This window comes from Lasioglossum baleicum, chromosome 10 (genome assembly GCF_051020765.1).
Source record: "Lasioglossum baleicum chromosome 10, iyLasBale1, whole genome shotgun sequence".
Lineage (NCBI taxonomy): Eukaryota > Metazoa > Arthropoda > Insecta > Hymenoptera > Halictidae > Lasioglossum > Lasioglossum baleicum.
In genome coordinates this window covers 5,705,517-5,718,841 of record NC_134938.1, presented here as the reverse complement: position 1 = coordinate 5,718,841, position 13,325 = coordinate 5,705,517, and the positions used below count along the sequence as shown (strand labels likewise).

The 13,325-nt window shown below is 40.0% G+C and overlaps 1 protein-coding gene and 1 long non-coding RNA gene across 4 annotated transcripts in view; one reads left to right on the top strand and one right to left on the bottom strand.

The window, feature by feature from the left end:
- Positions 1-12,349, top strand: part of 5-ht2a (5-hydroxytryptamine receptor 2A) — a 66,931-nt gene extending 54,582 nt beyond the window's left edge. Inside the window, exons 4-7 of one of the 3 annotated variants that reach the window (XM_076432170.1) lie at positions 5,738-5,962; positions 6,523-6,832; positions 9,497-9,793; positions 10,588-12,349. In XM_076432170.1, coding sequence (XP_076288285.1) covers positions 5,738-5,962; positions 6,523-6,832; positions 9,497-9,793; positions 10,588-10,696 — 941 coding nt within the window. In that variant the 3' untranslated portion in view covers positions 10,697-12,349. The remainder of the gene's footprint in view (positions 1-5,737; positions 5,963-6,522; positions 6,833-9,496; positions 9,794-10,587) is intronic. The other 2 variants (XM_076432171.1, XM_076432168.1) reach the window with 2 other exon arrangements.
- LOC143212904 (uncharacterized) lies at positions 720-9,515 on the bottom strand. Its single transcript, XR_013009817.1, has 2 exons — positions 2,189-9,515; positions 720-975 (listed from the first exon to the last, which is right to left on the bottom strand). It is a non-coding gene; the product is annotated as an uncharacterized LOC143212904 (long non-coding RNA).
- Positions 12,350-13,325: the final 976 nt, after the last annotated feature.

Genomic DNA, 13,325 nt, shown 5'->3' with positions numbered 1-13,325 from the left:
TCTCCTAATACAAAGTTCAATTTTCGAGATTTTCGAGAATTTTCGACCGTCTGACTTATCGTTGACTTGCACTACTGAATTTCGTGCCACCTCCTGCGATATCATGTTCTCCTAATACAAAGTTCAATTTTCGAGATTTTCGAGAATTTTCGCCAATTTTCGACCGTCTGACTTATCGTTGACCTGCACTACTGAATTTCGTGCCACCTCCTGCGATATCATGTTCTCCTAATACAAAGTTCAATTTTCGAGATTTTCGAGAATTTTCGCCAATTTTCGACCGTCTAACTTATCGTTGACCTGCACTACTGAATTTCGTGCCACCTCCTGCGATATCATGTTCTCCTAATACTTTCTCAATTTTCGAGATTTTCGAAAATTTTCGGCCGTCTGACTTATCGTTGACTTGCACTACTGAATTTCGTGCCACCTCCTGCGATATCATGTTCTCCTAATACAAAGTTCAATTTTCGAGATTTTCGAGAATTTTCGCCAATTTTCGACCGTCTGACTTAATTTTCGAAAATTCAGTAGTACAACTCAACGACAAGTCAGACGGGCGAAAATCGGCGAAAATTTTCGGAAATCCCGAAAATTAAATTTTGTATTAGGAGAACATGATATCGAAGGAGGTGGCACGAGAATTCAGTAGTACAACTCAAAGACAAGTCGGAATTCAGGAGTGATTGGTGGTACAATAAATAAATACACAGATAGGATTTCCAATTTCATTGTGTTTATTTACCCATAGTAGATTCGTACATAAAATATTCCTATCCTACATGTACATAGTGTATTTATAAGGAGATTGTGTGTACACTTGTTTAGACATCTAGTTGTACATTGTGTGCGTATATGGTTGTACACCGCACATTGTGGCCGAATGATATAACATCGCTTGGAAACGCACCGAGTCCTCGAATATTTCCGTGGATTTCGTTTCCAGGCCGCAATTAATCCGAGGTTGCCGTTTAGCTGGAAGCAAAAATTTCCATAGAGGCTTTATTAATTCGAGACAGCAGCCGCGGGATACCAGAGTGTCTCTGCACCCGAGGAATTTCATTAGATACAAAATTATGCGAGCAAGTGTGTCTCACCGCTGGCGCTGCAAACGATTACGCGTGTCACCTGTCGATATCGAGAAGCGGGTTGAATCAACGAAGACGCGATCCTCTCGTCTCTCGTCAGTGTTCCCAATTTCCTAAACGAGAGAAGAAATGGGAACACGACCGTCAGATGAAATCTCAACGATTCCGAGGCGTGGAAGTCACCCAGTCCGGCACGGAAACGCGACGCAACAGTTGAATTTCGATGTAAACGAACCGCTGACATTGATGCTCTTTGATGTCCCACGTTCCCGTACGAGTTAAATCAAACGCGACTTCCGCAGACGACGCTCAAACTTCCGTCGGTAATACCGTGGATAACGTCTTTGTACGTGTACGTTTCTTGCGCGCGATTTCATGCAGAGGGATGACACGTGAACACTAAACCTGCCCAGCACTAAAGACGATTTGAATCGTTAATAAAAACATTTGAATGTTTGAGCTGATAAAAAATGACAAGGCTGTTTGTATTTTATGCAATTTTTAGTACAATATGTGCTTGAATAAATTCACGATCAAGCATATTGCGCAACAATTATTGTGCAGCATCAGTGTTGGGCATTAATCGATATTAAAATTTTAATCATGATTCATTGATTAATGTATACGACTACAAAAAGAAATCGTCGAATAATCGGCGATTGATTCAATCGATTGATGAAATTAATCGTCAATCGTTGATTAAATGAAGAAATTGTCAAATAAATCGGCGATTGATTCAATCGATTGGTGAAGTTAATCGTAAATCGTTGATTAAATGAAGAAATCGTCGAATAAATCGTCGAATAAATATAATCTTGTTATTTTTTCATGATAAAATACTTACACATTTTTGATGGTCACTTTTGATGGTCGGTAGATTTAGTGTTAATAAATTATTATCAAACAATAGAATCAATTTCTTCGATTTTTGAAGAAGAGTCGATTTATTTTTACTGTTTCGTGAACGCATAAGATCCGAAGTCCGATTGTAACCAAGATATCAATTCGTGCGGCCGATCGACCGGATTAATCGAGATTGGACTGGTTCTCAGGCTGACAGAGTATTTTGTGAGACGTCGTTCTATGCGAATGGTACTTACTGTGAAATGTAAATTCCTCCGCGGAATATAAGAAAAGCCACAGTGTGTCCGGTTTCACCACGATTCGCGGTAACATTCAGCACGTGTAACGCAGACGAGGGAACTGAACCTGCTATAGAAACTGTGTTTGCAACTCCTCTCCGATCCCGTAAACAGTTTGCCACGTGGCCGGCGCTTCAACGTCCCGAGCCGCGCGTTTCACTATGAGACAATAAAACATTATCGAAATAAACCGTGGGGAACATTCGAAATCTTTGTTCGCGGAGACCTCCCGCAAGAATACTATATTTTAATTTAGACAGCGGTTTCCAACCTAGGAGGCGCGGCTATTGCCAGGAGAGACGCCACAATTTTTAATACAAAATTAACATAATATCTACAAATAAATAAACGTCACATCGTAACGCAACAGTACAAATTCGGGAATAAATAGCGAGGCGCGGAAGAAAACCATTTTTTTAGGGGAACGTAGTAGCATAAAGGTTGGAAACCGCTGATTTAACCCCTTGTCCAACAGTCATGATGAAGATTTTAAATAAAGTCTAACAAACATGAATGTTACGCCTCTCTTTTTAAATGGAATAAATTTTGGTTCGTTTGTAATCAATGTTCAAGCATTAAAACAAATGTACAACAAATATAAATTTTCTTTTCTCTTGTTAAAATGAAAATGTTACGATAAGGGGTTAACAGGATTATTAATCCCTCGCCTTACAATATCGTGTCTGACTCGTGATATAAATTCTGAACAGATTCTAATAAAAATGATAACTTTTAGAAATGATAATTTCCTATAACCAAAATAAAATTCTATTTTGCTTTCGTTAATGTACAGCCATTGGAGAACATATATGCATACAATAGATATAAGTTTTCTCCTTTTTGGAGAAATTACGATCTACAAAAGAGCAGGGGCGGATCAAGGCAAGTGGGAGGCCTATGCAGGCAAAATTTCGGACCTCCCCAAAGAAAAGTTTCAAGAAAACTCTCATGAAGTCACAAACATGAAAGAAAAGTAATCAAAAATTCCATACAGTGCGACATTTTGTTTATAGATTTGTTCGATTATTTTACAATGAATTGCCTTTTTTTAGCAAAAATATCTGCTAACGGTAGCCGCCCTGTGACAGCTTTTACAGCTAAGGCCGCTTAGTCCGCTTACCGCTTAATCCGCTCCTGCAAAAGAGTTCTAATCACTGAAACCGTAAAATAAATCCTATGGCAAGGGGTTAAATTATCCATCATGTTTGTTCACTTCGCTTAATCTTCTTTGCTTTACAAATTATCAATTTTCTTTAAAAATTCATTGTTACCATGATAAACTGAATTTTTCAAGTCAAGGTCACGTCAAGGTCATAGTATAACTATGCTGTTGAACTCGACCTGACATGAGCAAGGTGATCTTCATTGTAGCTGACTAAAAACTAATTAATTTTCGTTACAAACATTTTTTTATCTGGCTACTGAGCATATTGATAATAATTTTCTTATACTCCTCTCAAATATGAAACCACTATTTGAAGATGATAATAAGAACGTGATTGGGTAGAAAAGGGAAAAGCACTGGTCCCAATCGTTCGAATGGTAAACTTGAAGAGCCCGAAAAATCTGCCGCAACGTGTCCTTAATCTGCGATAGTGACAATTAATCGAAACGGTGGAACGGCTCTCCTCGATAACGAGGACATTGTGTACGAGTGTATTGGACATAGCCGAACTGTGAATGGTGGAAAATTTGGAACTGAATGGCGAGGGACGAGCCAGAGAGAATTATTCCTCGAACGTGACCACTTAGTCAGGATATCCGGCCAACAATGGAGTTTGCGATGTAGTAAGAAGCTCTATAACGGCTTACGGTGCCGTTATCGCAGCGAACAGCGTCTCGAAGCGCAGCCGAAAGCTTCTGCGCGTCTTGCAATTAAACATTTCCGGTTCGTTCTGCCAGTACTTATGTACCACAACTAGAAGATCTAGATCTGCAAAAAAAGGTGCTGCTAAATTGCCCTTGAATTTGAAGGTCTGATAAAATCTGGTAAAATGGTCCCGGATGAAATGGTCAAAAGCACCCTTGTACTGGATTAGATGACCGACGGGTCATTCGATAGGGCATCAAGAGAAAACATACTGTGTCAAATATTTAATTGTTATTTCTCCGAAACGGAGACTTTTAAAAAAATTTTTTCTTGAATAATGCATTGTGTCATCCAGTTCTGAGCCATGTAACCGATTTCAAGTCTCTAGCTCATCAGGAAGTTAGTTTAAAATCAATTGCAAAATTTGCCACCGAACAGACAAACAAACAAACAAACAAGAAAGCGTGCTAATAAAAACGTGGTAATATTTCAACCCTACATCTCGATCGGAAGGGTAGTTTCGGGGTAAAATCAGAAAAGCAGTTTTCGTCCTACTTTCCCTAGTTAATGTATAAAAATTCTGAGAAAAATCTGAGACACGTCAGGTACCCACGCACATACTCCCCAATCTGTTTCAGATTTTTAAATTGAAAATCCTGTTCGTAAAAAATGAAAAACCTCGATAGAAATGCTCGAACAAAATGCAAATTTCACATGGAAATTCTAGAGTGACCAGATCTATACATATTTTTACAGTACCGATATATTCTTATGATTAGACTGCGGATCTTTACGCAAAATAAAAATTGTCTGCATCGATTGCAAGGAATAGAAACTAAATGAATATTATTTCTTCTCTTAATGATTTTTGATACCTTCAATTTTAAAAATTTTCCAACAATTTTGAATTTTGTCTACTCAATTTTGCTATACATAAATACATGAAGATCTGCAGTCTCTAATTATGTTTATTGTTCACGATGTTTTTCAAATTCTACGGTCGCTTGCGCGATAGTTGAAAAGAGTAAAAATCAATTTTTTCGAAGTTTTTTTCGGCCAAGAGCTAAGCTTAAATTATTGCTAGACTGCGGATCTTGATGCAAAATAAAAATTGTCTGCATCGATTGCAAGGAATAGAAACTAAATTGAATGTTATTTGTTCGCTTAATGATTTTAATAGAGGAGAAATCATATATTGGCATTTTCAATTCTTTCATTTTTCCAACAATTTTTAATTTCATCTACTCAATTTTGCTATAATTGCATGAAGACCCGCATTCTACTTATGATCACTGTTCTAGAATTTTTTCAGATTCTACGGTCACCTGCTCGATAGTTGAAAACAACTAAGCTAAGCTTACAAAATGGTTACGTTCTATTCATCCTGTAAGTGTCCTGTGCCTTTAATTCCGTGTTCTCCCGGCCGTTGATCCTCCTCCGAGTTTCGAACGAGACCGGAGCAGTTCGCTTGGTGGAATAGCGGGCGATATTGCTCGAATCGGTTCGATCAACGAGAACTCTTGAATTTTATTCGTGCCCCAGGCCTCTCGAGATCCCATCCAGAAAGTCCTCTCCAGAAAGTCCCGTCGATATCCGATGCCATCCCCCGAGAACTGATGGACAGGAAGCTGGATACGAGCGATTTACGAGCATGAATCTCGGGGTCTCTCAGCAGGGTTCATCGTTTTCTGTTGCAGGATACTGGCCGTTCGGTGTGATATGGTGCAACGTATACGTGACGTGCGACGTGCTCGCGTGTTCCGCAAGCATAATGCACATGTGCTTCATCTCGCTGGGCCGTTATCTGGGCATCCGGAATCCGCTCAGGACGAGGCACACCGCCACCAAACGGATGGTCGGCTTCAAGATCGCGGCGGTCTGGCTTCTCGCCATGTTGGTCTCTAGTTCCATTACAGTGTTAGGTAAACTCTCGTCCCTAATCTTCCCCGTTCGAATTCTGCGCCGCGTCGGATTATATTCTCCCTCGTCCTATCCCTTTCCAACCAATCGGCTGCTGATCTGTCCGCCATTTGCATCGCGTCGAAGTCAACACTGAATTTCCTACTTTCAAGACGCGGATAAATTGAGTCCAGCAGACTAATTGTAAGAATGGTCCAGCAACAACACTCACAATTTTCATTGATATTGTGTGGAAAACAATGGTTTTAGGTTGAAAGATTTCCACCTTGATCCAAATAACAAATAGTCTTTTATCTGCAAAGAAATAATAAATAAATCACGTTTGAAATAATTTAAATTACTTTTATTTAAATAAAAAGTTTCGTTATTATTTGCAATTAAAATCATACGTTTATTTATTATTTAAAATAAAATTTGCCCAACACTGATGGTAGCGAACATGCTAATCGATTGTTTACATTGAAAACATCACTCATTTTTGTCATAAATGTATAAAATCCCAGAATCAAATCATCAGCAAGAATTACCCCTTGCGTTTCAACCCTTCATTCTTTCTGTCCAGGTATAATCAATTCCGTGAACATCATGCCAGCTCCGAGAACGTGCGTGATAAACAATAGAGCGTTCTTCGTGTTCGGCTCGTTGGTCGCTTTCTACATCCCCATGATTGTAATGGTGGCCACATACGTTCTGACGGTGCCGTTGCTCAGGAAACAAGCTCGTTTCGTCGCGGAACATCCGGAACGGGATCAGTTGCGCAGAGTCGGAGGCAGATACTCGTCGACGAAAGCGTCGTCGACGACCTTGTCGAGCACCGCGTCCCTGGCGACGCGACACGCCTGGAGGATCTCCGGTGGCGCCGGAAGCGACAGGTGACACTTAAATAAAAGATCCAATGGGGAGCTAATTCTAAGCTAATTCTTTCAGAGGTTAAACTGTAACTTGAGTAACCAGAAATTTTTGCCTTTCTCCTACAGTGAGCCACGAAAGTTTAAAAGTAACTGGTACTTACACACACATGTTCCCTTATAAAAATGACAAGATTGATTTTATTTGTTAGACTTTGCGCGGCTCCTATTATAATACGTGCTCTACTAAAGATATTTATACACTCAATTCTTATAAAACCAATTTTATTATTTCAATAATTGGTAAATAATAAATCTGGAACCGGTCATTTGGACCGGTGGTGGTGGGTTTAGTGTTAAAACAGAATAACTTTTTTATAATTGTACCCAACGACCTGATTTTTTGTAATCAATTAGAAGCATTGGTTTATACGAAATGAAACAAAAAAGATTCTCCAAAACATATAATGTACAAGGTTATATGCAAAAATGGAAAAGGCATTTTTTAAAACTTTTTTATTTGAGCCCTTAATGAAAATTTAAAATATATGTTTTGTAGATTTATGTTGGTTATAGACATGCTGCAAATTTCATCGAAATCGGTTGACGTAAACTAGGATTTTTGGCATTTTCTCGTCCAAATCTACTGGATTGCATAGAAAAAGGGCAAAAATTTCTGATTGACCCAGTTACAGTTTAATTTACAGCTTATTAACACTACACTTACCACTCATCAAATTATGAAGTTGTTTACATGGAAATTGATTCGATATATTGTTTTATCCAATCACATATCAGCACAACAGAGAATTTAAATAAATAGAGAGCCTTGCCATTTCTATAAGCTAAACCTTTTTAATCGCGATGGAACCGCCACGGATTTCACAAAATTATACTGTTTATTCGATATTCGAAGCACACACGCGCAACTGCAATCGCCTCGATAACTCCGTAAATATTGACTGTCAGAAAAATATGTGCGGAAAAGCAACGAACAAGCACGCGCGCACGGAAGAAGCAGATTTTCCGTTGCGCTGGAATATTTTCAAAGCGGCGCACACACACACACACACACACACACATAATTTAAACGATATTATTTAAAAAAAAAAGCAAGACCGCACGACCGAAGTGAAAATTACTATGGCGATTGCACAGTTGCAAAGCACGTGTGTTCACTTTGACTTTCGCGAGTATTATGAAGCCGCGATCGGGCCCTTGCTGCCGATTCTCGCCGAAGATCGGCGATTGCTTCCGAACTGGGATCGGCCCGGCCGAGGACACGCTAAATACCGTATTTAATTAAAACATTAAATAACCTCTGTAAGTACGCACAATAAAAAAAGGTTTAAGCACCTAAATTCCATTGTCGCGGGCCTCTAAACCGAATAGATCCGGTTCGGATAATCGAGGTTGCACGGTGTCGTGGATTAAACAAGTAAATACGATCCGAATCGAGTCGTGTTTGGTATCGTTTCAATCAGAAAAATCTGACGAATAGATTGCGGATATTTATGTAAATATTTTTCGCATATGTTACGTTAGAGACACAGATCACTGAATATGTTACATATATCCTGCACATTGTTCGCTTACGATTGCTCGAACCCCGTGCACAAGGGACACGAGCAAAGCCGAGCCACAGATAAATGTCGCTGCGCACAGGACCATAAGTCCTTCCGCTGTCTAAAGTGGATCATGCTGCGGGACATTGTAGAGACGAGAAACTTCACTCGGAAAGTGTTCACGTGATTTCACGTCACGTTGCACATCGGCCAGCTATACATATTCTCGAATATACATGTATGAATTATACAATAGGATTTTCAATTATTATATTGGCTTTTTTAATCTGCTGTTCCAGTGAAAAATCGATGTTCCTACTCGCGGAGAATCCCGGGATTTTCACGCAACAGTCACCGCAAGCGAGAGGGTTGGTCTTGCATTAATGCGTTCGCGCGCGGTACACGTGACGAAGGTGGATTAGCCTTCGAGCACGGATGGCTATTTGCGGATGCAAATGAGTGGCCCCGACCAATTCGGACTTCCAAAATCGCAGAAAACTCGCTGCTCGCGATAAACTCTGTTTCGTCGGCAGTTCTTGTTCTTGCTAGATGATATTTCCGGATAACAGTGTGTCCGCGTTTCAGCGTTGACGTTGAATTATATTAAAAGCGTCTCCGTAGAAGAATCCTTATCGTCACTTACTTCAGGAATACTCTTTTGTCGAGGAACTCAGTTAGAACAAAGCTCTCTGCTAAAACAAAATTACTAAAAGTAATTTCATCATTGCATTAATATTGCCTCACCGATATCCCACCTAGGAATGTGTTACACTATCCGCAATAAGTAACTTTATCATTAACAGTAATAAATAGACTGCGGATCTCCCATGCATTTATGAAGAAATTAGTCGGGTGGAATATAAAACAGTAATAGATTAGAAAACTTCTCAAGAATATTGTAATGTTGTTTTTAACGTAACAAAAAGTCGTTAAGGGATGAAATCAATTTTTATTTTATTCCTGCTTCCCGCAATGAATGCAGAATATTTTTTTATTTTGCATATATAAAGATCCGCAGTTTGGTAATAAAGTAACACTATCCGTAGAGACGAAAGTCACAGCATGCGAGGGAAATCTGTATTTAATAAGAAAATTCTCTAAATCCATACGATGGATCCATTAGAGTCCAACCGGGTCGATCGAAGGGCAGATCTCTGGCGGCGAACATGGTAGCAACGGAGCAGAAGGCTAGCAAGGTGTTGGGTCTAGTGTTCTTCACGTTCGTCCTCTGCTGGGCGCCATTCTTCCTCCTCAACATAGTCTTCGCCGCGTGTCCGGAGTGCTCGGTGCCTGGCCACGTGGTGGACACGTGTCTCTGGTTGGGATACGTGTCATCCACCATCAACCCCGTCATTTACACTATCTTCAACAAGACATTCAGGGCTGCGTTCATCAGGCTCCTGAAATGCAACTGTTCCAGGTGAGCAAGAATAATTATACAGGGTGATGTTCACCGAAATGTAGCCACCTAAAAATCTCCTTTATTTGTGACGACATAATAAATGTTTTTAACGCAATGTACAGTGACTCCCATTAATATGCGGACACTCTCAAAAAAACGATAACTTCGTTAATATTGGACTATGCGATTTGAACTTTATTGGGAAGCTAGAACAATTAGTTTACTACAGGATGTGAGAAGAAATTTTTTAAAAAATTACATTTGGTCGGAGAATTGTAGAGAAAATACTAAAAGTTTCATTTTACAATTTTTTTATGCGGGCCTATATTGAAATTTAAAAAAATACGTTTTGTGGATCTTTGTTAATTAGATGCACTGTGAAAGTTTCATCGAAACCGGTCGACGTTGCAATGAGCTACAAACGTTTAAAGTAAATATTTTTTAAATTTTCAATATAGGCCCGCATGAAAAAGTTAAAAATTCAACTTTTAGTATTTTTTCAACAATTCCGATCAATTGCAATTTTTGAAAAAATTTCTTTTCACATGCTTTAGTAAAAACTAATTGCTCTAGCTTCCCAAAAAGGTTCAAATCGTATAGTACAGTATTAAAAAAATTATCGCCTTCTTTAGAGCAGTCTTAAACATTTGTCCGCTACTGTATGTCTTCAAAAATGAAGAAGATATTTAGGTGGCTACATTCAGGTGGACCAACCTGTACATATATCGCTCGAAGCTAAAATTTTTATTGACCCCGTACAAAATGGTGGTATCGAACCCTCTTCATTTTCCCCCTAATGCAACTTCCTGCAGGGAAAACGTTTTTCAGGTTAGCAAGACCGGAGAGATATCGTTCGGTGACGGAAGGTGGACGCAACGCGATGAGCTTGTGCACCAGGACCGCCCTTCCTTTGGCCATTAGTCTTCAGGGTACGTAGCTGTTGACATCGACGCCGAATCCGACGGCAACACCGGCGTCAGGAAGCTCACAGACGACGAAGATGCATCGTGCAGTCCGACAGATGCACCCCGAGACACCATCTTCGTGAACGCACGACCATCATGGTGAAATGATCGAGATACTCGCCGTTTAACGGTGCCATTTTCGTTTTCATTGCGAACCCGTCGGAACTTCTCGCTGTAGTTCAAGAAGCTGTAAACGCAGCAGATCGGTTGCAACCCGATAAACGTTGCGACGGTGCAGATGATGCGCAATCGGTGGTCGCGCGAATGTACATACGCGTTATTCGAGCTGTTGCTAATAACAATCATTGAAAGTCTACTCCTCTCGTGTGACTCTGCGTTTCCCGGTAGAACGGATACCCGATAGATATTGTATCACCCGAACAATATTTGCAGTAACTCCCATTAATATTCTGACACTTAAAAAGACGATAACTTCTTTAGTAGTGGACGACATACGATCTTAACTTTTTCGAGAAGTTAGAACAATTGGTTCGCTACGCAACGTGAGAAAATTTTTTTAGGAAAATTGCAAGCTGTCGGAATTGCAGAGAAAACACTAAAAATTGTATCACCTGAATGTTTCATTGATACAGATCTACGAAACGTATTGTATTACGCAACTTCGAACGATTTTCGTGAAATTTTCAGAATGTTTCATTGATACAGATCTACGAAACGTGTTTTTTAAATTTTCGATATACAATAATCGCGCGTTTACTGTCAAACAGCTTCGTGCTTGGTGTCATTTTAATCAAAAACATGCCAGAAATAAGTTAGTGAAAGTCCCATAAAAAAATAATGAAAATTAAGAAGTTGGAACATTCGATTCGTTCGAGTCAATGCTGTGGTGTTCACACCGATATACCCGAGCCGAGATCTATGTGCAGTGGAATGAGTAGGCACTTGACAGTGATCGCACAGACGACCCTTGACAGTAAACGCGCGGTTACTGCACATAGGCCCACATTAAAAAGTTGTAAGTGAAACTTTTTGTATTTTCTATACAATTCCGACCAATTGCAATTTTTGAAAACATTTCTTTCCACAACATGTGGCAAACTAATTGCACTAACTTCTCAAAAACTCGTATAATCCAATCCTAAAATAGTTATCGCTATTTTTAGAGCGTTCGGATATTAATGGAGTCACTGTACCTTAGACGTGGCTGCGAGAACGAACCACTCGATTAAAAATTGTCTTCGTCTTATGGATGTGCACTGCGGATCATTATGCCAAATGAAATTTGTCATTCGTGAGACACAGAGAGTGCCAAACGAAAACTTCTTTCGTCCTGTCCATTCCGTTCACCATTCTCTTGGTGAATTTCATCTCGCTAATGTTTCAAAAATGTTATAGTGCCGAACAAACTGATAAGTTTCAATTAAAACATTCAAACATACGAACCTTATAATATTGCCCGGCACTGTATCCACTCATTTCTCGGATAAACGCAGAAAATCCGCAGTCTACTTACGGAAAATGATTCTCCAGGATCTAGAAGAAACCCGGAGAATCCGTACCTATTGTCGAACCAAAGATTAACGCTAAGATCAAGTGTACGTAGAGAGGGTATAAGCAGAATTGACGAAATAAACTGTAACTTTAATTACACCGCCGTCTGTTTTCATTAGATTACCTGCTCGACCAACCAGCACTCGTGAAACTGTGAAAGAGACATTCCCGTGTCGCCTTCATTTGTACTAACTTTTATTTGACAAATAAAAAGTATCCATTACAAATAATTGTAAACTGTATATCTTATATAGTACACACATCGTGATTCGAGCGAGTTGTGGCTCTCTCTCTCTCTCTCCCTCTCGTTCACCCATATACATCTTCATTACTCGTACAACTTTCTCACTCTCTCTTTCTCTCCGTGGTTCGATCGTTCGCGGGTACCAGTCAAAAACTTTCTTTCGTGGAGGTTGTTTCCATCTCCGCGCTCACAAGCACACATAAACGCACCCAATTTATCTTCCTCTCACGCATTTCGTGTGTGGGTGTGTCGTTCAGCCGTGTCCGTGTGTGTGTTCGCCAGTTCCGCGTGCGATTGTCGCGCGAGTCGCGGCTCGGAGGGTTGAAGAACGTTTTCAACGAGCATCCCTTGGAAACAAGGGACTGGGACGATTTCCTTCTTCCCATCCTTCAAAAATGTTATCGACTATCGGCAACATGATTTTTCACAGCTCTTTCTATCTCGCAAAAGATTCCTCAACCACCCTCACCGCTGACAATCGAGATCAAGGCGAGACCGAGGCGAGAATCCACGCGGAACGTGTCTAGTTGGCCACGCAACCTGTCATTGGAAATGGGGACGTTGTGGCTTCATTATTAAACCTAAGAGAATGCAGGTCCGTTCGAGGAACAATCGGTCGTTACATTGAGATGCGTAAAAAAATGCCCTTTGTATAGCAAGTTACCCTGGCAAGGAGGGACTCTGGATCCATCTTACCCTCATCCGTCCCTCGTGTCAATCTGACACAGTTTCTCCGAAATAAGTTGTGCCGTTCTGCTATTTGTAGGTAAATTTACCTTCGGAAAAACCTAAGACTTAAATGTTAACTCATCAATTTGAATAGAAAACC